At 38.5% G+C, this 26,504-nt stretch overlaps 1 protein-coding gene across 1 annotated transcript in view; it reads left to right on the top strand.

Moving 5' to 3' along the window:
* Positions 1-26,504, top strand: part of LOC100499172 (uncharacterized) — a gene marked incomplete at its 3' end in the record, with an annotated part of 193,488 nt that overhangs the window by 70,452 nt on the left and 96,532 nt on the right. The window contains 1 exon segment of the mRNA NM_001191046.1: positions 24,861-24,984. Within this exon segment, the coding sequence (NP_001177975.1) occupies positions 24,861-24,984 (124 nt within the window).

Here is a 26,504-nt window from a genome sequence, read left to right as displayed (position 1 = left end):
GTCGCTCCGCTGGCCTACCTTTGGTTTCAGATTTTATCCTTGCTCCGTTTGCCTTTTTTCAATGTGCTGATGTTTTGTTTACATAAATTATTACCTTTGGGAAGCATGAGAAATCTGGGTTCAAGCGCTTTGGTTTCAGATTTTATCCTCGCTCTGCTCGCCTTCTCCGATGTGCCGAGGTGTTGTTTATAAGAATTATGACGTTTGGGGAGCATGGGGTAGCTGGGTTTAAGCGCTTTGGTTTCAGATTTCATCCTTGCTCCGCTCCCCTTCCTCCGATGTGCCAAGGTCTTGTTTAAATAAATTATTACCTTTGGGAAGAATGAGAAAACTGGGTTCAAGCGCTTTGGTTTTAGATTTTATCCTTGCTCCGCTAACCTTCATTCGATGCGCCGAGGTGTTGACAAAATAAATAATTACTCTCGGGAGCATGGGGTAGCTGGGTTTAAGCTGTTTGATTTCATATTTTATCCTCGCTCGTCTCGCCTTCCTTCGATGTGCCGAGGTGTTGCTTATAAAAATTATGACGTTTGAGGAGCATGAGGTAGCTGGGTTTAAGCGCTTTGGTTTCAGATTTTATCCTCTCTCTGCTCGCCTTCCTCCGATGTGTCGAGGTGTTGTTTATAAGAATTATTACCTTTCTGGAGCATGGGGTTTAAGCTTTTTGGTTTCAGATTTCATCCTTGCTCCACTCGCCTACCTTTGATGTGCCGAGGTGTTGTTGAAATAAAATATTACCTTTGGGAAGCATGGGTTAGCTGAGTTTAAGCGCTTGCCTCGAAAATTCAAGCATTTATGTGCGGATTATGTCATGCGCTATTTCCATAATTTCAGTGTCTCGAAAAATGTCCTCGCATACGCATGAAATCACGTTTATTGTATTATTCAAAGAGAAAAGCATTTTAATACGCGCACGCGAGGGCAGAGAGCGCAGCAGCGGAAAATGTTAAGGCACCTTTGGGCAAGTGGCGCGGGACTATTTATGGGACGCGCCGGAGAGCGCTGCGCTCGGTCCCAATATTATATAGATATGCGCGCGCGCGCACGAAATTGCGCTATCTGGCCGATGGCGCTTTGCTCGCTCTGTGTAGTGCAGCTTGCCAGACTCTATATTATGTACGTGTATAAGAAGACCACGACGACTGTGGAATTCGACAACGACGCAGACAACGAGGAGTAGAGGTTTCTAACTGAAATTCCAGCAAGCCCATAAACACTTGAGCCAAGTATGAGCCGCTTCGATTGACGGCCAGCGCGGAATGGAGATAGCCCGGGAGGCTATCGGTCGGCTATAGGCCGACCCGACCGACAGTGACCCCATAAAACTTTTTATAGTACATAGTTTTTTCTTAAAACTCTTATTGTGCAGTAATTTGCATAAACAAAGTTGTTTAAACAAATCATTTTGCAAATCTGATTGCAGATTCGTAATTAGCGACCTTAAAAACCCCTAAGAGTAGATAGGTTTCTTTCAAATCTCAAATTAAGCAGTAATTTGCATAAACAAAGTTGTTTAAACCAAATTTTTTGTAAATCTAATGTTAGATTTTCAATCAGCGACCTCAAAAACCTCTGATAGTTCATAGGTTGAAGCGTAATTAAAATATTTTACAATTCCAGTACATAGTATAAAAGGGGCTTTATCGTTTTATTACATTTATATTGTTGTTTAAACGTTTTGATTATTCTAATTATGTCTACATAATTCATACTTATTATATAGTTTATTATTTAACCTTTTTAACCGCCTGTAATGCCAAAATTGAAATTTTTTACGATTACAATAATGCGATCCGGGTAAAAGTATGTAAAATGTTCAATAAATGTTTATAACTGTTATTAAAGTTGAAAAATTATTTTTTTACTTTCTGAATTGCATATTTAGTAAATTAATAGATAATAATTAATCATAGCATATTATATCCAATGGGGCATTGGCGAGCAAAGCGAAAAAGGGTAAAATATATATCAAAGCGAAAAAGGGTAAAATATATATCAAAGCGAAAAAGGGTAAAATATATATCAAAGCGAAAAAGGGTAAAATATATATCATGGGCCGCTCAAATACGAAGAAGTTATAATAAAGGCAAGCCAAAACGAGAGGGTGGCCCAATGAGGGGGAGCTAATAGCCCAAAATAAGGGGAAGCCATAAACAGTAAAATTACGTAAAAATCATTCATTATTAACTCAATGACGAAAGTTGGGTTAAAAATAACATAAAAAAGGCATAATTTTAACCAAATAACCCAAAATGAGGGGGAGCGAGAAACAGTAGAATTACGTAAAAATCGTTCATTATTAACCCAATAACGAAAGTTGGGTTAAAAATAAAGTGGAAAAAGGCATAACTTTAACCCAATAACCAAATTGAGGGGGAGCTAATTTCTGAAACAGCGGCGGCGGCGGCGAAGATTTTTTATTAATATAGAAAGACTTATCTAAATTATTAAATAAGACAGTATTAAAAATATATTACGATATAGTGTGCGTAAAATACACTATTACGCACGCTTCGCGTGCGTTTAAGCACATTTTCCGCCATTTTCCTGTATCAGGTAATAACGTTCGATACACACGCAAAAAGTTGATTTTTATAATTTTATAAATAGAAAAATTTAGTTGTCAATATTAGAATGACACTTTATTGATTGTGGAATGAATGTAGAATGCTTCAATGCATCTATTTTTGAATACAGTTTTACTATTTTAAAAATTATTTTTAATTATAACTAACAGAGTATTTTAGAAGTAAACCTAAAAGAGCAGTATACCTAATAGTAGAGATTTCATTTGGGATTAATCAATAGAAAGGACTATAGATAATTAATAAAAACGTTAAAATATTGAAAATTCACATCAGCTTGGGATGTACAGTAAATTCGTATGAAATATATTTGAATATTATAGTAAACATATATAACACATTAATGAAAGTATATAATTTATGGTAATGTTTGTTTAAAACATCTATTTGATTATAAGTTACGGTTTATTTAAAAAAATTTATATTGTTTAATATTAATTTCTCTCTCTCTACTGATAAACTTATGTGAGTGCTCTTTATATAAAGAGAATAATTACATAACGATTTTTGTCATTTTATATTCACAAACACATAGCTTTGAAAAAAGGACATATCTGCAGAAATGATTAATTGCAGCATCCCTTTCATCAGGATCAAATCTGCAGATTACATCTTGTGATATGCATAAATGCATTCAGCATTAGTCATTTTATATTCACAAACTGATAGCTTTGAAAGCGAGATTATATCTTCACAAAAACTTATTCGCAGCATTCATTTGATCTTGACCAAAACTGCAGATTATATTTTGTGATATGCATGAAACCATACGGCATTCGTCATTTCATATTTACAAACACATAGTTTTAAATGAAAGATCATATCAGCACAATAAAATTGTTTGCAGCATGCCTTTCATCTGGACCAAATCTGCAGATAACATCTTGCGTTATGTATAAATGCATACAGCTTAAAAAAAAGAACATATCTGCACAAATAATAGTTTGCAGCCTCCTTTTTTTCTCGACCGAAACCGCAGATTTCATCTTCTGAGATGCATGTGCGTCATTTCATATTCACAAACACATAGCTTTAAAAAAAAGGAGCATATCTGCACAAATAATTATTTGCAGCATCCCATTTATCTTGACCAAAATTGCAGATTTCATCTTGTGATATGTATGTGCGTCATTTCGTATTCTCAAGCACATAGAATTAAAAAAAGATTATACCTGCACAAATAACTATTTGCAGCATTTCTTTGATCTCTACCAAAACTGCAGATTTTATCTTGAGATATAAATGAATACTTACAGCATTCGTCATTATATGTCACGAACATAAAACTTCAAAAAAAACGATTATATCTGCACGAGTAATTATTTGCAGCATCCCTTTTATGTAAATCGAATCTGCAGGTAACATTTTGTGATATGCATGAATACATAAATTGTTATTTCATATTTACAAATAAATAACTTCACAAAAACAAAAATTATATCTGCACAAATATTTAATTGCAGCATCCCTTTTATCTGGACCAAATTTACTGATTACATCTTATGATATGCACGAATACAGAAAGCATTCGTCATCTCATATTCACAAATAGATGTTTTTAAAAAAAACAGCATATCTGCACAAATATTTAATTGCAGCATCGCTTTCATCTGGACCAATTTTAAAATAATCCTTATTGGTGCCATATATGTGTGTGTGTGTGTGTATGTGTGTGGGGGGCATTCCGCGTCAACTAAGACAGACCTGTACCCAAAAGTCCTTCTGACCTAAACATTTTTAAAAAGTCATAAAAGTTAGCGTTTTTTATCTACTTTCGATTACTTAGTAGCACTTTTTTAAATTTTGACCCTAGGAAGAGCTGTACGCCACCTAACCTCAAAGAAAATACTTTATTACGATTGAAATCCTTATAACTTTTTACAGGAGCTGCATTTTTAACCAGCCAGGGCTTGAATAAAAGCTCTTCTATTTTACTTTTAATTTAAAAATTTATATTCATAGATAGATTATTCGTAGATAAGTTCATAAGTGAAAATGCTTATAACTTTTGACCCAGGCAATCATTTTTAACTATCTAGGGATTAAATTAAAACTCTTTTATTCTACTTTCGTTTGAAAAGTTTATACTAAACTCCTGTTTGTTGGTTAGCTATATATACGAGAACTAAGAAGGGGAAGCAACAGTCGGAATTGATATATAGCTAAATATACTAAAAGTAGAATAAAAGAGCTTTTATCTAAGCCCTGGCTGGTTGAAAATGACCGCTCCTGTGAAAAGTTATAAGCATTTCAATCGTAATAAAGTATTTTCTTTGAGGTTAGGGGACGTACAGCTCTTTCTAGGGTCAAAATTTAAAATAGTGCCACTCGGTAATCGAAAGTAGATTAAAAATTTTTAGGTCAGAAGGATTTTTGGGTACAGCTCTGTCTCAGTTGACGCGGAATGCCTCACACACACACACACGTACACACACACATATATATATATATATATATATATATATATATATATATATATATATATATGGGACGTTTCACGTCAACCGGACCATCAGTGCACCCAAAATTTGGGTTAACCTAACAAGACGTTTGAGGTCTCAAAATGATCGTCTGGTCAAGGGCTTTTGAAAAAGTTCTGGCCTTTTCAAAAATCCAATGTGGCGCATAAAATATGGAGCCTGAAACCCACGTTTTCATAGCACATTCAACAAAAACAATAGTAAAAATGTTCTAATTTGTGAAATATCCCACCAAAAAGCATGTACAACTCATAATAGGACATATTATTGACAATGCCGACGGAATTCCAAAATCAAAAATGGCGGAATCAAAATGGTGGACATTATACCTCCACCAAACCCATTTTACCGCAACAAATGATTTTTGATCAGTTTAAAGTATCGATATGGGGGTTTGTGAGGTAAATGGTTATAAATGTATTATCGGAATCAGTATTTGTGCACATGAATCTTATATTTTTCTGGTCTATTAGATTTAGAATTATCTGTCTGCGGTTTTTGCACTTACATTTTTCTATTGTTCTGTGTATATGTATATGCCTGCGTGGATGAAAAAAATATATAATTTAGCCAAATGAATCAATCTTTCATGACATTTTGTGCACTCTTATCAATTCTGGCTCCTCGTTCGTGGAGTTTTTACTGGTGATAAATGGCTTTCACCGATATCATAAATTACTCTGTTCCTAGGTTCATTGGCATTTGAGTAATGCATGACTTTCAACGTTTCATTATTTTCTGGGATAAATCCATGCCCCATTTGTATGTTTGTGACAGGTGGACAGTTTTTAAATATCTTTGTTAGGAATTGACGAGTTTGTTCGTGATCTTTTTTGGTGTATAAGAAAAATGTTATATTGAATGATCGCCCATTAGCCCATGAATAAAGAGCTTTAACATCTAGAATTGCTTTATTTTTTGCAGCTTGTAAGCTCGCTCTTGTAGCTTCTCTCTTTACTATCGCTCCAACTCCATCGCAACTACCTTTTCCGTGTGCTGTTGCAAAACAGTGCCATTCAGCATCAACGCCAAAATCTCTCTTATGACTCATTAAACTACTCATTTGATAACGATTTTTAAAATGCTGTTTAGCACCATCAGTAGCATATATTACCCTTTTTACTGTGGGACAAACCTTGCGAATTTCAGGTATAAGCTTTTGCTGCATTATGTATACTGCAGTGGCATCATGAGTAGTACAGTCGGACATAGATACTGTACTGAAATGCTTTAGCTTGCCTTCAGATTTATAATAAACAACAGCAGGAAAAATCGTACTTTGATCATTATTAAAATGAAATGCCTGTGCAGCATCTTGGGCTGTAAAAGCATAGTTCTCAGCAAAATCCAATTGAGCAAGAACCTCTTCATCTGAAAGATTATTTTTCTTCCCAGAAATAAACTTTGATTGTTCCTTAGCGATGAAGTGATGATGAATTCTTGCGATGTTAGGCATTGTTTTATCAAAGTGTATCTATCGGTTGATTGCCACGTGCTGAAGATGAATTGATCAATATTGTGCTCATCCATAATGTTCTCAACGTAATTAGAAAACTTTTGAATGTCCGAACAAAATTTGCATTCATTCAAATAACAACTTGGTTTGGGATCCTCACATAGAACGAAATTCAAACAATCTTTATAATTCTTCAGAATATTGTTTGAGATATTTTCTATATTTACTGCGTCAATCATCGCCTTGAAATTTTGGTGTATCGTACATACACATACATTGTGTGTACCAGAGGATCCTGCAAAGACACAACATTTTGGCCTCAGTTCCGCAAACTTGGTAAGCCCTATCGGATGTTCAGGAAACTGTTCTTTAAATTGATTATGAAGGTTCTTAATATCAGTAAGTAATAATCTTTTCTGCACTTTTATTTTTTCACCATATAAATAAATACTGACAGTATCTTTTTTATTTGGCATAATTCTGCTGTTAAGATCATTTTCGTAAAAATCTTCAACTTTCTGAGTAGTTTCTGCAGGTAATGTTTTTCCACGTTTTGCAACAGGAGAAGCCAAAACTCCATCTGATTCTCTTAACTGTTTTGCTTTACGAGCCATTCTGTGAGGCACACCAAATTGGTTCATAATTTTACGTATTGCCCAGTGTTCGGGCAAAATAGTTAGAATATTGATACGTAATGGATCGTTCTCCGGCAGGGATTGGAATTTGTTTTTAAGTCCAGTTAAAATATCTGTAAGATCATCTTGCATAGGTGCATCCGTGTTTGAAACCGAAGGTGAGTCAGTCTCTGATTCAAAATCAACACTCATACTGACGTTTGGAGATGACAAATCATGTAGTTTGTAAAAGGATTTTCTACATGTATCACAAATTAGTGAAGATGTTGGATAATCAGGATAGACATCTTGAAATTCTTTGGAGATCTTCCTAAGAGATTTGTTGTGTCCTGTATTAATATCGAATGGATTAACGCATCTATCGATACGATATTTTTTCGCAGGAGAAGACATTGTTGTAGGATATGAGAAAGCACAACCAAAACAAAAAAAAATGTTAGAAATAACAAAATTACGGCTAGTACAGTTGTACAAGGAGTTGCCGATAAAGTAAGACTTACTAAACAACTGCCTTAAAAAGGATGTTGAAGATGAAGTCGACAATGTATCTATTAATGTACCTATTAACTATCCTAAAAAGGACTGTTGGAGAAAAAGTCGCCTATGAATAAAGCCGCTGATGGACTTGCTCACCAACTATCCTGAAAAAGACTGTTGGAGAAAAAGTCGCCGATGAAGAAAGCATTCCTTGAAGAAAATATTCCTTTCTATGCGAGAGAGCCTGCGGGTGGGTTATGACAAATATCCGCCAGTTTATATTGGCCATATTGAATTTTGAAAGCCCTTGACCAGACGATCATTTTGAGACCTCAAACGTCTTGTTAGGTTAACCCAAATTTTGGGTGCACTGATGGTCCGGTTGACGTGAAACGTCCCATATATATATATATATATATATATATATATATATATATATATATATATGCATGAAAGTTGTTTAATTGATCAGTCTGCTCGAATCTTTCGATATAGTATGATCAGTTAATCATAAACATGTTCACATCATAAATATTCCTATAAGTTTATCAGTAATATTTTTCTAATATAGTATTTGACGCAGAAAATCATAGTGTCAAAGCCAAAAAATATATATATATATATATATTTGTATATATATATATTTATTTATTTATACATATTTCTGATATTCACAAATGCAATCTGCGCATTCGTACCAATATGTATAAATAGCCGAAAGGCTTCACGGCACACGGGGTCATTAAGCACTTAAATATAATAGTAAATTATAACCTGCGCAGACTTCAAACCGTTTCTGTTTCTGATATTAAATTATCTATGACTATCATTTACCGATCTTAATCAGGGACGGACTGAGGTTCGTTGGCGGCCCGGGAATTTCAAAACTACCGGCCCTCAAAATACTAAAAAAAAAATTTCTATGTCGAAAATGCTGGACTAGGTTAAGTTTATACAACATATCATTTACACATAGATCGTAATCGAATTTAATACTGATTTATTTTTAATACAATAATAATTTCTGAAACACTGAACTTTTTTGTGCCATACCATCTATTATCATTTCCAGAGTAATGTCTTGTACAATGTCTTTTTCGCTTTACATAAGCATAAACGCTTCTAATCTTGCTTGTGTCATGGTACTTCGTAGTCGATTTTTCATAAATTTTAAAATGCTAAAGGATCTTTCACAAGCTACTTGAGTGAAGGATAGCGTTAGCATATATTTATATGCTAAACCAATGAGAGGGAATGTTCATGTTAATAAATTATACTTATTCAATAAACGATAACAACAAATCGCGCAATTTTTACATGAAACGTGCTTTTTCTTCGATTCTCTTTCAAAAGCTTCATCACGTTCATTATCTGATAACGTTTCAATGTCGTCGTCTTCAAAATTCATAGAATAATCTTCGAAATGTGTACTTTTTAGTACGTTCCACTGCGTATCTAAATTAATTAGTTCGTTTCGCAAACTTTCAGCAGTCATATCTGGCTCGAAAGAAATCAATTTTTCGCAAAGTACTGCAAATGTCGGAGCTTGTAATCCACTGACTGTTATTTCATTGAAACTCCTTGGATCTAACCAAGCAAGATCTGCATATAGTTGATTATTGAATTCTTCAAAGCGATGTTCTAAGGTCGATACAGCTGTGTCGATGATTATATTAAAATTATTTATTTTAAATGCTTCGTTCGGATCAGAAATAACCTCATCAGTAGCATTTTCTCCCGGCATTCGTTTTTTCTTTCTCAGTCTTTTTTGTGGTAAACTGATTTTTATTTGAGATTCTAGACCTTTTTCTTCTAATTGCCGATTTGCCCACTTTATAAAATCATCCGCCGTTTTTTTCATATCATCAAATTTTATTCTAAGAATTTTTAATGTTTTAATTGTTACTTGTACCATAATAAACGCTTTCAAAATATCAAGACCGCTTGTTTGAAGATAGTTTGACAAATGTGTTGTAATATCAAATATACAACGAAAAATAAATGCAGTTAAAACAGTTTCATATTTTAAAAATCCTTCTCTGTAAGACTTAGCGTTTACCCGTGTATCAGCTTTTGATCGAGTATCGTTTTCAATTTTTTCAAGCGTAGTAATAATATAACTTTGGCCCACCATCTTGTTTGTCCTATTAAGTTTAATCTCCTATTATCATTAGATGATAACGATGATACCCAAATGTCCATTCTGTTATAAGAATCTCGAATAAATGCAGCTGTTTTATTTAATAACCCAAATAATGATTCGGAGGTAATGGGTTGCATCAATCATTACCAGGTTTAATACATGACTATAACACCATACATGCATTAGTAACGGAGACTCTGAAGATAACCATGCAGTAAAGCCATTATACTGACCCTGCATATTTGCTGCTCCGTCTGTTGAAGTTCCCACGCATTGTTTAATACTAATATTGCAAGATTCAAGAGTTCTCCCTACAAGCTCTTTGAAACCTTTACCAGTCGAATCTTGACACTGAACCATACTCAATAATCTTTCATAAATTATATCATTATTTACATAACGTGTAATAATAGAGCATTGATCTTTACTCGTTATATCTTGTGTGATGTCAATTTGTATAGAAAACATTTTGTCTGCGTTTATTTCTTTGGCGATGGTATTTCTGACAAGATTTGCGATTATGTCTAAAATGTGGTTAATAGTTGTTTTTGACAACATACTTACGAAATTTCCTCTGCCTATTTTACCTGCAGGCTTCAAAGAATGATTCATTTTACTTTTGTTGATACATTCTTTAATATGATTTTGTAAAATAGAATCATATTTTGCTAAAAGTAGAAGAATTTCTAGAAAATTTCCATGATCTACGCCATTATTTTCTAGTGTATATGCAGCTTCAACTTTATTACCTCGGTAACTGAGACCACGTTTACCTTCAAATTGTTATTATTAAAAATAATTAATAATTTATGATTAATATTATAAAAACTAGTTATAAAATCAAGATACCTATGAGTTTGATAATATCTACTATACGTTCTAATATTTTTCTGTTTTTCGTCACTTCTTTATTCCTCAAGCTGTTGTCATTTGCAAAGAGTAGCTGTGCAGCATTTGAATTATTCTGCCCTAAGAAAAAACTGTCGGCTCAATTCTTATGAGCTATGGATTTTTCATGTTCATCAGTCCTTTCATGTATATGTTTTCTATCTGTGAATCCTGTGAGAAACGGGCTTACTGACGTAGCAGACAGAGCTAAACATAGCCAACAGAATAGGGCATCTTCTTTTTCACTGTAAAATAACCACATTCTGTGTGAACCATCCTTCCGGTAAAAGGTTTTAGCAATAACAGGATCTTTAGTCATTTGTTTTGGGTGGTATTTGAAAAATAACGATTGGTCTTGCTGCTTAGGCTTTTCAAAAAATTAAAATCAACAGGAATACTTTGAGTCGTTCAATTCGATGCCTTTTCAGATAATATGACATTTTCATTGAAAATATTCTTTTCGCTCTGATGTTCAATATAATTATTATTGTTCAAATGCTCAATATTCAGCCCATCATTATTGTCATATTCGTCACAAACACTCAAATCATTCGATACATCTAGTATTAATTCTACTTTAGAATTTCTTTCTTTTTCGTGCTCTATAGAATCATTGCTGATCGAAGTATCGTTTGTTTCGGTTTCGTTTTGACTCTCGGGAAAAGCAGTATTTTTCAATTTAGTTTGTTGCGAAAATAACTCGCCGATTATATTACAGTTTTTACCAGATTGTTCTAATAATTTTCTTTCCTTTTCCCTTTTTTTAGCTGCACCTCCTTTAGGTTTATTCTTTCTTACCTCCTTTGACGACATTCTTCAATGAAATATCTGTTATTTAAAAATCATTTATATAAAATTATTAATCTAAGGAAAGAAAATATCGTTGAAAAAAAAGTTTTAAGCATTGTATAACCTACAAAAATTTTCCGGTCAAATAGTAAATCCGTCAAAAGAAATATTTATTATTCATTATCACACCAGTACTCAGGGTTTTTTGATTCACAATAGATCACAAATTACAATTGTTATAGCTCATGATTATTAATCTTGGAACGAATGAAAGAACTCAGAGTGAGTTCCGACAAAAGAAAAGGGTTGAGTGAGTGAAGGGTTCTTTTTAATTAACACACACGATTTCGCGGTACACAAAAAGCACTTGCTTTGGCGTAAAAACCCTCACGGTTTAGAGGGAAAAGCCTCAGCAAGTGTAAGCTTTATTGAAAATAAGGGAAGGGAAACTATACAAATAAAAGAAAGAGAACAGTGACTCTAAAAGAGAAAAAACTCAAGTGAAAGAACGCACGCAAACGCAAAGACGCGAGGTACCTTTTCCGCACGCAGAGAGAGCTCTCTTACCGCAAAGACGAACGCAAAAACCGCCGCTGAAGAGGGCGTTGAGCAGGCCTCGTCGTAGTCCGCCGCTGCTTCCGTCCTGGCCTGGAGGTCTGGAAGCCGGGCCTGGGGAGGGAAAGCATGGTCCGCAACCGTGCACCAAGCGCGCCCCGACGTCTCGGGGAGCCAGACGCTTGGCACGAGGGCAACAAGGGGTGTTGCCGCTGTTCGCTCGCCCCGAAGGATTCACGTACAACACGTGGACACCTTCGCCAACAAACCTTAAGACTATCGCCTCGAGGCACACTCACACACGCGAACGACGCGATCGCGAATTTTCCGCTAAACACTACCAACACGGCGCAGAACGAGGTGAACAGTGATAGCTCTGAGAAGAACAAGTCACTGGCTCACCGTCAGAAGACAAAAAAATCGAAAAGCGTAAGGAAGCCAAACGTGCGAAGCGCTAGGCAGTCCGAACAGGAATCCGCGCGCGCGGGCCCTTCGCGCGCTCGCAAGCGGGGCCGGCGGCGCGCAACTCGACGCATGCGCGCGCGCTCTCAACGTCGCAACGGAGAGCGAGCAGCGGCGCGAAATTCAAAAAGCCTAAATTTACACCTACACTACTTGAACGAATAAAACGAACTGAACAGCTCATATGAAACAAGTATAAATCGAAGTATAAATACTGGATGCAACGCAAATATCAGAAGCCGCCATATGACGAGATTCTTATAGCACTATAACACGTTTCTTCAAATGTCGTTTGACTTTCCAAACTTGCGTTCAATAAAGTTATCAAACTTTCATACCCCTCCAATCGTATTTTATTATAAAAGCCTAATAATTATTGTTTACTGATCGGCAATACTCAATGAATAATGCACATCTTTACGAGAAGCGGATATCGAATCAGCTGTGAAGCAAACGTTTCACGCAACATTTAGCGCATGCGCCGATATACGTCAAGGCCGCCTACCCGTAGACACAAGGGCTTCGCGAGAGCGCGCTTATTCTAATAGCCAAATGCCTATTACAATGCATTGAAATGAAAATAACTTACGCACACTTTTACCTTAAAAATAAATATAAACACAAGAAAAGCATTAAATATTAATCTCAACTACAATTCCCACAGGATAATTTCATTTGAAAATGCTTTTATTACTGGAACTCTTTTTCACTGTGAATCGCTGTACATACATATGTGGGTAGTTGGCTTTCGATTTAATTTTTACAGTTTCATTATTGAAACGTTTTTCGATTTCGGCTGGTTGTGCGTGGGTAATAGGTTTAAGGTTTAGGATTTATGTATAGTGGGTTGGCCGGCCCCGCAGTCCCGAGGCCCCGAGACCCCGCAGCCCCGAGACCCCGCGGCCCTGCGGCCCACCGGGACTTCTCCCAAATTCCCGACGGCCAGTCCGGGCCTGATCTTAATGCATACATATTACGCATACATACTGCTTCTACAGGTTAGAGCAGAATAATTAGAGGAAAATATAATAAAAGTTTATTGATAAACAACAGGAAAGTATTTATATTAACTCAACCTGCGCATCCCTTTAAACGTTGTCTACTTCTGATACTGCAATAATTAATAGAAATTAAAATAGAAGAAAATTCTTCAATATTTTATTTATTACAATATTATGATCCACCGATGTTACCGCTTCTAGAGGTCAAAACAGAATGAGCAATAGAACCAATTTTTCACGCTATGTATACATATTTGCGCATGCGCATACGTCATTGATAAACAACAGGAAAGTAATTATATTAACTCAACCTGCGCATCTTTTTAAACGTTGTCTACTTCTGATACTGCAATAATTAATAGAAATTAAAATAGAAGAAAATTCTTCAATATTTTATTTATTACAATATTATGATCCACCGATGTTACCGCTTCTAGAGGTCAAAGCAGAATGAGCACTAGAACAAATTTTTTACGCTATTTATACATATTTTCCCGCGTGTGCAGACGTCATTAATGAATATTAGGAAAGTATTTATATAAACTCAACATGCGCAGTCTTCCGAACGTTTTGTTTTATTCTTATACTGCAATAAATTAGAGTGAATAACTATAAAAGTATATTCCAGATCATTTTATTAATCAAAATAATAGGGTTCACCGATGTTAACGCTTCTACAGGTCAGAGTAGAATGAGCACTCAAACCAATTTTTCACGCTATTTATACATATTTTCGCGCATGCACAGGTGTCATTGATAAACAACAGGAAATTATATATACAAGTTCAACATGCCTTCTAAACGTTTAGTCTGCTTCTAATACTGCAATAATTCGAGTTAAAAATAATTAAAGAAAATTCTAGAAAATTTTATTGATTAAAATACTATGATCTAACTATCTTACCGCTTCGAAAGGTTAGGACAGAATGAGCCCAGAAACCAATTGTTTATGCTTTTTATATATATTTTCTTGCATGAGCAGAGTTCATTGATAAAAAACAAGAAAATATTGATACTAATATATTTCGAGGGAATGTAGTACATTCTAGACAATCTTAATGCTTAAAATATTTAAGATTTACTGATGTTTCATCGACCAAAATTAAGAAGATTATTATAAGATTGCGAACGCACCTACACACATACGCGCCGCGCGGCTTTACAAGGCCGACTGCGTAGCGCAACGGGCAGTTCTACTCAAGCTTCACTCCAGACAGTGCACTTCACTCCCTACAGTATCGTGAGCACACGATACTGCAGGGAGAGTTAGAGATAGACCCTCGCCAACGAAATCGTCACGTAAGCTCTCGTGACGACTAGTTAGCATTGCCGAAACCCGAAACTCCGGATTATCGTCGTGAGCACAAGAGACAATTTGAACCATCCGAACGACACCGAGTCTCGTCCACGAGAGCACACGTGGACGATACCCAGAGTCGCCGAAACCCTTTAGCCTACATCCCGATGCATTGCTGCTCCCTCTGCCACTGTCAGCACACGGGGTTAAGTGAATAACAATACACTCACTGACAGTTCACCAAGCCGTGCGCTCACGTCCTGGTGAATTTGAAGTTAGCCTCTAAACCTCCGGAACTACCTTTACGCCGACGTCTCACGACTTCTTTTGTCTCTGTGCGCACACAGGGCAAGGGGAAGAACGAAACCAGCGACGAGGATCAGTATATATCTTGTTACGACTATACGGTTGCGGCATCGGTGTATCGGGACGGTGTCGGAATCACGGAGCGGTGACTGATTTTGAGGTTAGGATTTCATTCGGGTACGGCGGAGTCGTGTGCGCACGGTTACACCGATCCGAATGTGTCGCGTAACAACGGTTTCGATTGCCCTGTGTGCGCACAGTTGCGGTTGGAACGGTTCAACGGTGTTTTGAGGTTATCCTCGGACTCGTAGAGCCGTGCGCTCATGACTCTACGGATCCTCGTCGCTCGTTTCGTTCTTCCTTTTGCCCTATGTGCACACAGTGACAAAGGGAGTCGTGAGATGTCGGCGTAAAGATGGTTTCGGAGGTTAACGGTTAATCGCAAATTCACCAGGACGTGAGCGCACGACCAGGAGAATCATCGGCGAGAATATTGCTACTTCCTCAATCCTGTGTGCTGACAGTGGCAGAGGGAGCAGCAATGCTTCAGGACGTAGGCTTGAAGGTTTCGGTGACGCTGGGTATCGTCTACGTGTGCTCACGTAGACGAGACTCGGTATGGTTTGGATGTTCCGGGTTGTCTTGTGTGCTCACGACGGCAATCCGTAGCTTCTGGTTTCGGCGCGGCTAAGTAGTCGTCACGTAAGCTCACGAGACGATTTCGTCGGCGTGGGTCTATCTCTTGCTTTCCTTGCAGTAACGTGTGCTCACGATACTGCTTGGAGTGGAACTCGAGTAAGAACTGTAATGTTGTTTTAATACGACGGATTGATTTGGCTTCTTTAAATGAAGAAATCCCTTTTGATACCACAAGACGACAATTTCCAGTACGATTAGGATATGTCATGACAATCAACAAATCACAATGCTAAACATTTAACAAAGTTAGTGTCCATTTACCCAATCCAGTTTTAGGTCGTGATCAATTATATGTGGCTTATCAAGGGTAACGTTAAAAATAAAATTAACAATTTTACTTTCAAAAAATTTAAGTTTTGAAGATAAAAGTATAAATAATGATGATTTAAATAAGATCTATACGAAAAATATCGTATATCTTTATTAAATTAATAATAAACTAATAAAATATGTCAGTTGTTGAAAAAAGATGTGAATAGCCTTACGGTACGCAGGAAAATTTAAATAATCAAAAATTTTAAAACCCAAAATATTCAGGTTAAAAATGTTAAGACCCGAAAATGTTAAGGCCCAAAATTTTCAAGGCCCAAAAATCATAAAGCCCATCAATTCTAAGGCCCAACCTTATATCCGCCTCATAGATGATGCCCAGGTGTCAGGGTAAGTTCTAGATGTTAAGTTTTTGAGAAAAGATGTAAATGGCTTCACGGCCTACAGGTACATTAAGCACTTTAATATAATTTTATATAATTTTATATAATAAAATAGTAAATAGTAAATATTTTCCACATTTTAAACAAAAAAAATGGAGGTTTGCGAGCGAAACGAGTACCCCCCTAGTAAGTATGTAAATAATAATTGAGAGAATTTTTACTAAAGAAGTATGACTAAGGGAGTAATTTCCTACTCAAAAAAAATCGCGCGATGCGTCGTGCGATTATTCCTGTGATCAATGGCGGGAATAATCACATTAATTTATCGAACTTTTTTCGACGCGTTTAGTCGCGTGACTAATCGCGCGAATCATCTAAAATAAATTTTTTAATAAAATAAAATTGTTTAAAATGCAAAATTATTAAGCGGGGTGGCCAATTTGGGTGCTACTATCCAGATGGTAACACCTATACTGACCACCCCGCTAAGTAATTTTACATTTTAAAAGAATTTACTTTATTCGAAAATTTGTTTAGAATTGGTTGCGTGATTAGTCGCAAGATTAAAGTTGATTAGTAATTTTAATTATACCTGATAATTTTGCATTTTAAACGATTTTATTTCACTAAAAAATTTATTTTAGATGAATCGCGCGATTAGTCGCGCGATTAATCGTGCGACTAATCGCGTCGAAAAAAGTTTGATAAATTAACGCGATTAATTGTGCGATTTTTTTCAGTAGGGTTGAGGGGGAGTAAATAAGGGGGAAAATTCTTGAAACGGCGGCGGCAAAATTTTTTTGATAATATAGAGATATACATTGTTTTTAATTGTAATAATTATGTTTAGTTCTATTTCCGAACGACTGCGATAAGCCTATCCTCTAGGATATTTTCTCTCCATTTACCAGTCGGAATGAAGTCTACCTAGCATCTGTAAACATAATAATATTTATATAATGAGCACGGAAAGACGGAACCGGGTTTGCCCCATGTCAGGTTTTGCCACGTTACAACATGTTAAGAATTCTTTTCCTAAGAGTGATTTATTATTGCAAATACTAAACTTTGGCTAATTTCAGGCCGTTCAAAGTTTTTTTCTAAGTACCTAATCATAACTGGCGGATTTTCTACTTTCCACGACCTGAGGAGGAGCCAAGCAGAAAACAATTAACCCCTCAATAATAATAATAATCTTTTTCTTTTATTTATTTATGTTTTTTTGTTCATCTAGAGGATTGGCAAAATGCTTAATGCATGATGTCAAGGATGACGCTAAGCTCACTGTGTATGGGACTTTCCTGACGTTGGACAACGCTGGGCATACCCAATAAAACTCCACCTCGTATGGGGCCGCAAAAATCCCTCTGGTAGCCGTCGTCACATTTCTTTGGAGGGTCGCCTGGCTTCTGCTATTCTGACAGTTAACTAATGTTCTGGACGCGCTTCATTGTTTTTTGCATGTAGAACGCTTCGTACACCATTATCTTGTTCCATTTCTGCTTGCTGTCAAGAATCGTTTTGTCTGCTGTCTCGAGCGTGAACGCCCCTATCGTCAGCTCCAGTACTTTTTATCTTACAGCCTAATGAGAGCAGTTAAAAAATATGTCTTACATCGCCTTGTTCGGCACCTCAGTATTTAGAACCATTATGAGGTCCGTGCAGCATATGTTTAATGATTAATTTCTTAAGTTTATCATTATTTGAAATCGTTTCAGCAGACATATATTTATCAATATGTTCAGATGTGATTATTTTGTTATCAAAATGTAATATTCTTAAAATGTGTGCATGTGGTAAACCTCGTTTTTAAAGCTGAACTGTATAAATATAAACTAATACTTTACAAAAAATATTTTCATGATACGTGCACGAAAAAGGCCACTTTCCATGCATGTAAAATGAATGGAAAATCGAGTTTTTCTTAGCAGTGGGAAAAAACTACTCTTTTTTTTGCCTGGCGGGCGTTTTTCATTTTTTTTGTCTGCATAAGCCGCATAAGAGGGCAAATAAAAAACGCCCGCTAAAATATTTTTAAAAAAATGGTCAGTAGTTCACATCTAATATACGTATATGTGTGTGCATGTGTATAAACGCGGAAATCATTACATGCGTTCCAAAAAATATAATGTGCATTAAGGGCTAAGCGGGATTTTGGCCTCGTGTGGTTGTAGTAGTCGTCTGCGGCTTGTAAACGCCCTCGCCTTCGGCTTGGGCTAACTCGCTCCACACTCGGCCTAATAAGGAGTACTCAGCTAAAAATTAGGAGTCAGAAGAGAAAAAATTAAAATTAATTTAAAAAAAAATTCTGAACTACATATCATTTAAATTTATATTTTTCAAAAATTCACCTAGAAACTAAAATATGGGGTAAGCGAGCAAAGGCGCGAAGCCCCACGAGTATATAAATGTGTGTGCGTGTGTGTATGTGCTTGTTTTTTTTTATGTGGCGTAGGCATAGAAAGCTCTGAACAGGTGGCCCTCTGACACCGTATCCCCACAGGTACTATCGTTAAACAATACTTCCGTGGAGCCCGTTAACTAGCCTTTTTTCGCTTCTTTGAAGCTTGACATTTCCATACATCACCCATCCACCATGGTGATTAGGGGTTCAGGTAGGCTCGAAAGCACCTATGTCCGCTCAAAAAATGCGTAAGGTAGTAATCCACATCCCCATGTCGTCTATTGATCCAGCCATCAATACGTGGTATAAGGCGGTGCGTCCATCGCTCATTTCCGCTGGAGTCTCATCGTCTATTGTCACTCAGCTAGGGTTTGTTCTTTCGCGGATTTCAAAATTTCCTTTTGAGTGTTGTCACCACGCCGGCTTTATTCGTATATATTATTTTGTTCTGTAGCTAAAACGTCAACAAGCGGTATACTTGATATAACGCACACTGCATCTTCTGATACTGTTCGGTAGGCAGAAGCGACCCGCACTTCTCCTATAAACTGTTGACAGCTTTCGTGCATAGGACTTCATTAACATAGCGTCCGCTCATATTGGGACACTGTATAACATAATTGATATAGTTACACTGGCTAGGAGTAAACTCCGATCCTTCGTTGGTCCACCCATATTTGGCAATAGTCGCGATAGTGCAGCACCAATTTTGCTGCCTTATTGCTCACCCTCACGAGATGCTGCTTAAACGTTAGTCTGGCGTCCATAGTGATTCCCAGGTACTTAATGGTCGGCTAAGAGTCTATTTCGTACTCGTCCACTGTCAGCGTTATTGTCTCTATTTTCTTCCTACTAGATATAAGGATATCCTCCGTTTTATGGCTAGCAAGCTCAAGTCCAGTCTGCTTTAGCCAATCGTGGATTATACCTACTGCCTCTTTAGCGATTTCCGTCATCTCTTCCTTTTGCTTTGCTACTACCATTACTACAATGTCATCTGCAAACTCTACAACCGTTGCCCCTTAGGGTAGATCTAGCCTAAGTACTCCATCGTACATGATGTTCCACAATAGTGGGCCAAGCACTGACCCTTGTGGGCCAAGCACGGACCCCCCCCCCCGTTACTTTATAGGTTTTCGTGCCGCTCTCTGTGTCATACAGAAGGGTTCTGTCTTTCAGGTAGTCAGACATGATTCTTCTTGTATATGCGGGTATCTCTTTTTTTCTTAGTACCTTGTATTTCTTGCCCCAGTACGCTGAGTTAAACGCATTTTTAACATCCAGTGTAACAATAGCACAGTGCTTCTTAGCTCGTCCTTTCCATCTCTTCCCTTCTATTGCAGTTCTAGCGGTGTCGACTACTAAGCTTGCGGCGACAAGAGTGGAGCGTTTTTTCTTGAAGCCGTATTGATATTTTGCTAGTCCACCTTGTTCTTTAATGACTTGGTCAATTCTACCGCCGATTATGCGCTCTGAAATCTTACCCGGGGTGTCCAGCATGCAGAGTGGCCTGTATGAGGCAGCTTCTTTAGGTGGCTTATCTCCTTTGGAGGTAGTACCAGGCGTTGCTTCTTCCAGTTCTTAGGAAACGTCCCTTCTTTGAGACATAAATTGTACAGGTCCACAAAGACATCGGGGCGTGCCTGTATAGCTTATTTTTATGCAATATTGGGTTTGCCATACAGGCCTGGAGCCTTGTTGTTTCAAATTCTTTTGCATGCAGGCAGTAATTCCTCTGTGGTGATTGTTGGAATGATTTTGTCATTTGCCTCTGCTTCGGGGATAGTTGTTACCTTCAGTTGAAGGAGAAACAGCGTAGTTACAATACGGTTCAGCGATTCCGGGGTTTTAGGAGGGAGAATATAACCTCGCTTTATCACCTTCATTACTACTCAGTATGCTTGTCCCCAGGAATCCTGCTTAACCTCGTCCTGTAACTCTTTGAGGCACCGTCGTTTATTATTTCGGATTTTTTTTCGTGAGTATCTCTTTAACATCCTTTATTTCTTTGTTTCGGGCGTCTATTACTTCTTGACATCGACTAGTCTTGTAGTATTTCTTTCTGGCCCGCTGTTCCCGTCTTTGGTTCGATGACACTCGCTGCGTCAATTCCCTTATCTCAATAGTATACTGGTTGTCATCTACTATTGGGAGCCCTTCTCGGCATCGTTGCGTCGCTGGCTCGGGTAATATTTCTCATTACCTGCTCGACCTTATCATTCGCGGATTTAAACAGCTGTATTTCTTCTAGAGCCAGCAGGATTGTCTCCTTGTCATAATCCTTCGTTTTTCAACTGACTCTTTTCGTCGTTGCACTCCCGTTGGATCTCCGTTTTTATATTCCTATCTTCATTATTATCGCTTATGGTCACAATTTGTGTAATAATCGTTTATTGTCCACAATCTCACTAAGCCAATCAGGCAGCTGCTAACGAACGTGGGATCTATGATGGACCTTGCGTCTCCTTTTTGAAATGTGTAAGAGCACCCTTGGTTAGCCAACACCAAGTCTAGGAGGGTGAATGACTCCAATAGCGATTGTCCTCTTCCGTTCGTCATTTGGCTGCCTCACTCAACTGCCCAGGCGTTGAATTCGCCTGCTATCAGTACCGATTTGTTTTCTACAGCATCCCAGCATCCAGTACTAGCCGGTCCAACAAATTGTCTGAATTGTTTTATCGGCGCGTTAGGAGAAGTATAGCAGCTGTAAATGTGTACGCCTGCAACCTTAACGCGTACGAATCCTTTATTACGTCCATATCCCACGATGGTTTGTCCAGGTCTCTGTATTGTTCACAGACGATGGCTATGTCGATCTCTGTCTTACAGACATACTGGCTCAGTAGGTCCTGTGCAGTCGCGCAGTAGTTTATATTCCATCCACCTCCAATTCCATATCACCTGCGTATCTACATGCAGCAGGGGTCAGGTACCTAATCTCTGCGGCATCTAAGTAAGTTTGGCCCCCTTCCCCAATCTCCATGTGGCCATCGCCGACCACTGGGGCTTTACCCGATCGGAATCGGCGGCAGGACTGGGCTCTGTAACTCGACCCGCTTGGGTTAGTAATTTTATTAACTCACTATCCTTTTTTTTATTTATTTTTTGGGTTTTTTCCCCTAGCCTGTTTGGTCCGCGGAGCATATTTTATTTCTGCTTTACCCTTTGGCCGGTCGAGGAGACCTCAACGCGCCGATGAGCATTCCCCTATCCGCCACCCAGGGGACGCACCACATACGGGGTATCGACGCGCGCGCGTGTGTGTGTGGCGTACGAAGAGCAAGCTCTGCGCAAGTGGCCCTCCGACACTGGATCTCTACAGGCACCATCGTTAAACAATACTTTCGTGGGGTCCCGTAATTATCCTAGTTCTCCTTTGAAGTTTGACATTTCCATACGTAACCCATCTATCAAGGTAATTAGGGGTTCGGGGTCAAACACGTTTTCTTTATTCTGCATCTTCTGACTGTCTGCTTTCTGCAACATCGTCTAATCGTCTACTTTATGTAGCATCATCCGATCTTCCTCCAGACAAACTTAACTCTGACACCTACGTTTCTGTGCATCGGGTAAGGGCGTTTGGGCCTAACTTAGTTTACGTACGTTTCTCAGCATCGGCCTGAGGAGCACTTAGAGGTACTCAACATTAGCTCCTACGTTCCTGTGCATTGGGTAAGGGAGTTTGGGCTCAACTTGGTTTACCTACGTTCCTCTGCATCGGTTCGAAGAGCGTTTTCTATCTACTTTTTAGTGGCCTTTGCCTAGTAACAGTTTTACTCGGCTTTTTTGCCTTGTCTTTCCCATCTTTTCTCTTTGTCATTTCTAACCTTTTTGCCGCATAGCATATAGTAGACGATGTCGTCCGGCGTTAGACGATGCCATCTTCCTCCAGACTCGCTTGTTTGTCTCTTAACTTTTCGCAAACGAAAATCGTGTGGAGGGAAATATCTTTCGGCGATACGCAGTATGGGCACTGCGGGTTCGTCGCCTTGCATATTTTTTGTAAGTATGCGCGGAATTGTATGTGGCCAGTTGACAGCTGGGTAAGGAAAAAGTTCACCTTGCCGTGCTTTTGATCGAGCCTCGTGGAAAGCTGGCTGATTAGCCTAGCCGTCCACCTTCTGCGCGTATGCTGCTTCCATCATTGCTGCCATGAGAGCAAGACCTGCTCTCTAGCCTCCTCCTTGGCCTTCGCATGGCAAAGGTCCTCTGTTTTTTGGCGGACGAACTTTTACTTATGGTCAAGGAGGTCAATTGGTATGATCTCTGCCACTACTAGGGCGGCCAGTTCCGAGACCGTACGGTATGAGCTTGCCACTCGAAATGCGTATCGGCGCTGAACCGATCCAACGTGCTTGCGATGAATTTCGTATCGCAGCGAATCGGCCCAGACCTCTGCGCCGTATAACATAATGGACTCTGCAGTCCGCAGCAACTGACGCCGGATGCAGGGGCGATGACCAATGTTGGACATCACCCTTCTTAGGGTCGTCGTTTCTTAGGGTTTCGTTTGCACAGTCAGTTCTCCAATTTTCAGCTCCTGCATCTTTGGTATGTGCTTTTTTGTAAGAAGCAAGATCTCGGTTTTGTCCTTCGCAAGTTTTAGCCCGTGATCACCCATCCAGTGGCGGATGCGGCTCATGACTTAATAGCGATTGCGCTATCTCTATAATTCTTGTTGTTATGGTGACAGCAACGTCATCAGCGTGTCCGAACAGCCCTCTAGCATGTACATTCATAGTAGCCCCTTGTAGGAGATGTTCCAGTAGTCGAGTCCCAGGATGGAGCCCTGGGTCGCACCTACTGTTATCTCCCGTCGCTTTTATCCCTCTGACGTGTCGTACAGGATGAAGCGATTCCTCGGGTAGTATCTGATGGTTTGGAGAAGGTACTCTGGTACCCTGAAGTCATGCTTCATGGTCTGCAGCTCGTTGGATCATCTCACCGCCTTTTAGACGTCTTCCGTGCTCCAGGCCACTCTCACTACCTCCTGGACCGTCTCTATGGTGGACTTCCCTCCGAAATCTATGTTGTTTTTTGAGGAGATCGCTGGCTCTTTGCAGCTGAAGTCTTATCATCTTTTCCAGGAGTTTCCCGGGAGTGTCCATCATGCACAGAAGTCTATACGACGTTGCCGCGCCTGTTGGTCCTTTGTTCTTGCTTATCAGCACTAGTCTCGCCTCCTTTCAGCTGGAATAGAAAATTTCTGCCTGGAGGCAAGAGTTGTACATACAAAGCAAGAGCTCCAGATGGCTTTATGCCACCGTCTTTAGCACCTCGCCCGGTATCCCGTCCGGTCCTGCGCCTTTTTGTTTTTAGTAGATCTTACCGCCGTTTCAAGCTCTGCCCTTGTGAATAACGGGATCTCTAACGTCGGCGGTTCCCGCAGGCCATTAGGTCGTTTTGGCATCTTTAGTAAACGCACCCACTTTACGCATTACTATTTTGTACCCCCGTCCTTATGGATTGATGTTAAAATCCTCCTGCAGGATTTCTATGATCTATTTTTTTGCTTGCCAGGATTGCCCAGCCGCGACTCTTTTTTGCCGCCTGATGTTCCATGATCTTTTTGCCTTTTTGGTTTCACGCCTTAAATGAAGGCAAGTTGAGCGCAGCTTCACAATTTCGTTCGTCCACCAATATGCAGGACGTCTCGCGCCCACTTTTTTTTTATTGGCACCGCCTCTTCGAAAGCTTGCTGGATCAGTCGCATAATCGTGCTGACCATTAGCTCTGCTCGCTCTTAGGCGGTTATTTTGTCCAGTATCTCCACCACGGTTCGCCGACCGCATTATAGGGCCTCAGACAGCTTTTCGATGTCCATCTTGGCGACGTTACACTTGCGGCATTGGCTCTGTGGAGCCACCTCGACTGGCTCGTCCTCACGCACGCGGAACGTGATGAACTGGTGATCGTTGGCTGCGTAGTCCTCGATCATCTGCCAGTCCCAATAATAATAATAATAATAATAATAATAATAATAAGTAATATTGATATCGTAATGAGTATCTTATACTATGCATTTTTTAGTATACTGGACAACCGCAGCGGCATCAAACACATCATAATCAGTTTCCGTACCAGTCATACCAGTCTCATTTATTAGCAACGTCAAATGTATTCGGATACGCACATGGAGCTCAACATCCTGGATGTAAGTAATTCATGTATGACATTTTATGTAAATTTGATTTAAGTTTTGCTGTTAACATAGAAATCACGACTCAGATTTTGCAAAGCTAATTAAAGTAATATAATAATGTTCATGAATACAGTATATATCTTCAATAAAGTAACGCTTTAAATTCAAAAGCTTTCCAATATATTAAGTTCCATACCCGAATAGTTGTTAAGGAAGCACACCCGACGAATGTAATAAATGACGAAGGATCATCCGACACTACGGGTGATGATCAATGGTCTGTGCAATTAAAAGATGCTTCGGGAGGAACCACTATTTCACGTCAACATCTATGTATTACTGGCTCAGTCAAGGCAGGAATCAACAATCCTGTCCATGAAAGAGTTAGACGGGGGGGGGGGTGGATAAAATAAGGTTGAAAAGACTTAAATTAGAAAAGAGAATTATATATATATATATATATATATATATATATATGTGTGTGTGTGTGTGTGTATATTTATTTATTTATTTATTTGCGCATAATGTACAGAAGATCGCAATCTGATATTCTATTTGGAGAGAGGGATAATCCCCTGGGTAACTTTTCGAGCGCGCTATGCTCGTTGCATACTAAGTATTCGGACGATTGGTCAGTAGATGAGATCAGCAGTTCATACTATCGGCCTGGTTGCTGCATCAGAAAGCGAATGACTCTGTCAGCGCAGTGGAGATCCTTATATACCCGGGACTATCCCTCTCTCCAATGCTTTATACTCGCACGCCATCTACCTGCGCTCATAGTCGACGCTAGCGCCACATGGTTGTTAACTTGCCACTATCGGCAAGGTATCCGTTGCTGCCAGGTGGGCCCGTTGTCTCAATAAATATATGCTGCAAACTAATTAAGTTAGTACTATCCAAAAGTGATTGACCGTTCAGAATTTGATAAAATTTGGTATGCTGTTAGATATTGATAAGATAAATATTCAGTTAAAATTTGGTTAAGGTTTGGAGCATGTAACAAAAGTTATAAATATTTTAATTTACGAAATTCTACACTTTTCGAGTAATTGCTTGATTTTACAAAACTAAGCGTTCAGAATTCACCCAAACTTCGCAAATTAATAGATAAACATGTAGCGAATAAGTTGATACCTCAAAAATCTAAACTTGGAACGTGTGAGCGTAGTAATAAATAAATAAAAGTTCAAAAATGTACACTTAACCTCAATAAAATGAGTCATTTCAGCTTCTGACAGAAACTTTTTATTGATAATTACGGTAAATAAAATTGTTTGATGAGGATGTTTAATAATTATATAATGTAACTTAATTTATGCAACTTCTATTATTATGTGTATCTCGCAAATAAACAAAATATAAAAAGTGGAGTTGTTTTGACTACCACAGTATGGGTAGTACTACCTCAATTAGTACAAAAATACACGACGAAAATGGAAATCCAAGGTTATCCGCTGTTGTACGACAATTTATGATACATGGACCATGTAGTGATTATAAAGTCAACTTACTACGCATGAATAATAATA

This window comes from Nasonia vitripennis (assembly GCF_009193385.2).
Source record: "Nasonia vitripennis strain AsymCx chromosome 1 unlocalized genomic scaffold, Nvit_psr_1.1 chr1_random0002, whole genome shotgun sequence".
In the NCBI taxonomy this organism is placed as follows: domain Eukaryota; kingdom Metazoa; phylum Arthropoda; class Insecta; order Hymenoptera; family Pteromalidae; genus Nasonia; species Nasonia vitripennis.
This window is presented reverse-complemented; position numbering and strand designations above follow the sequence as displayed.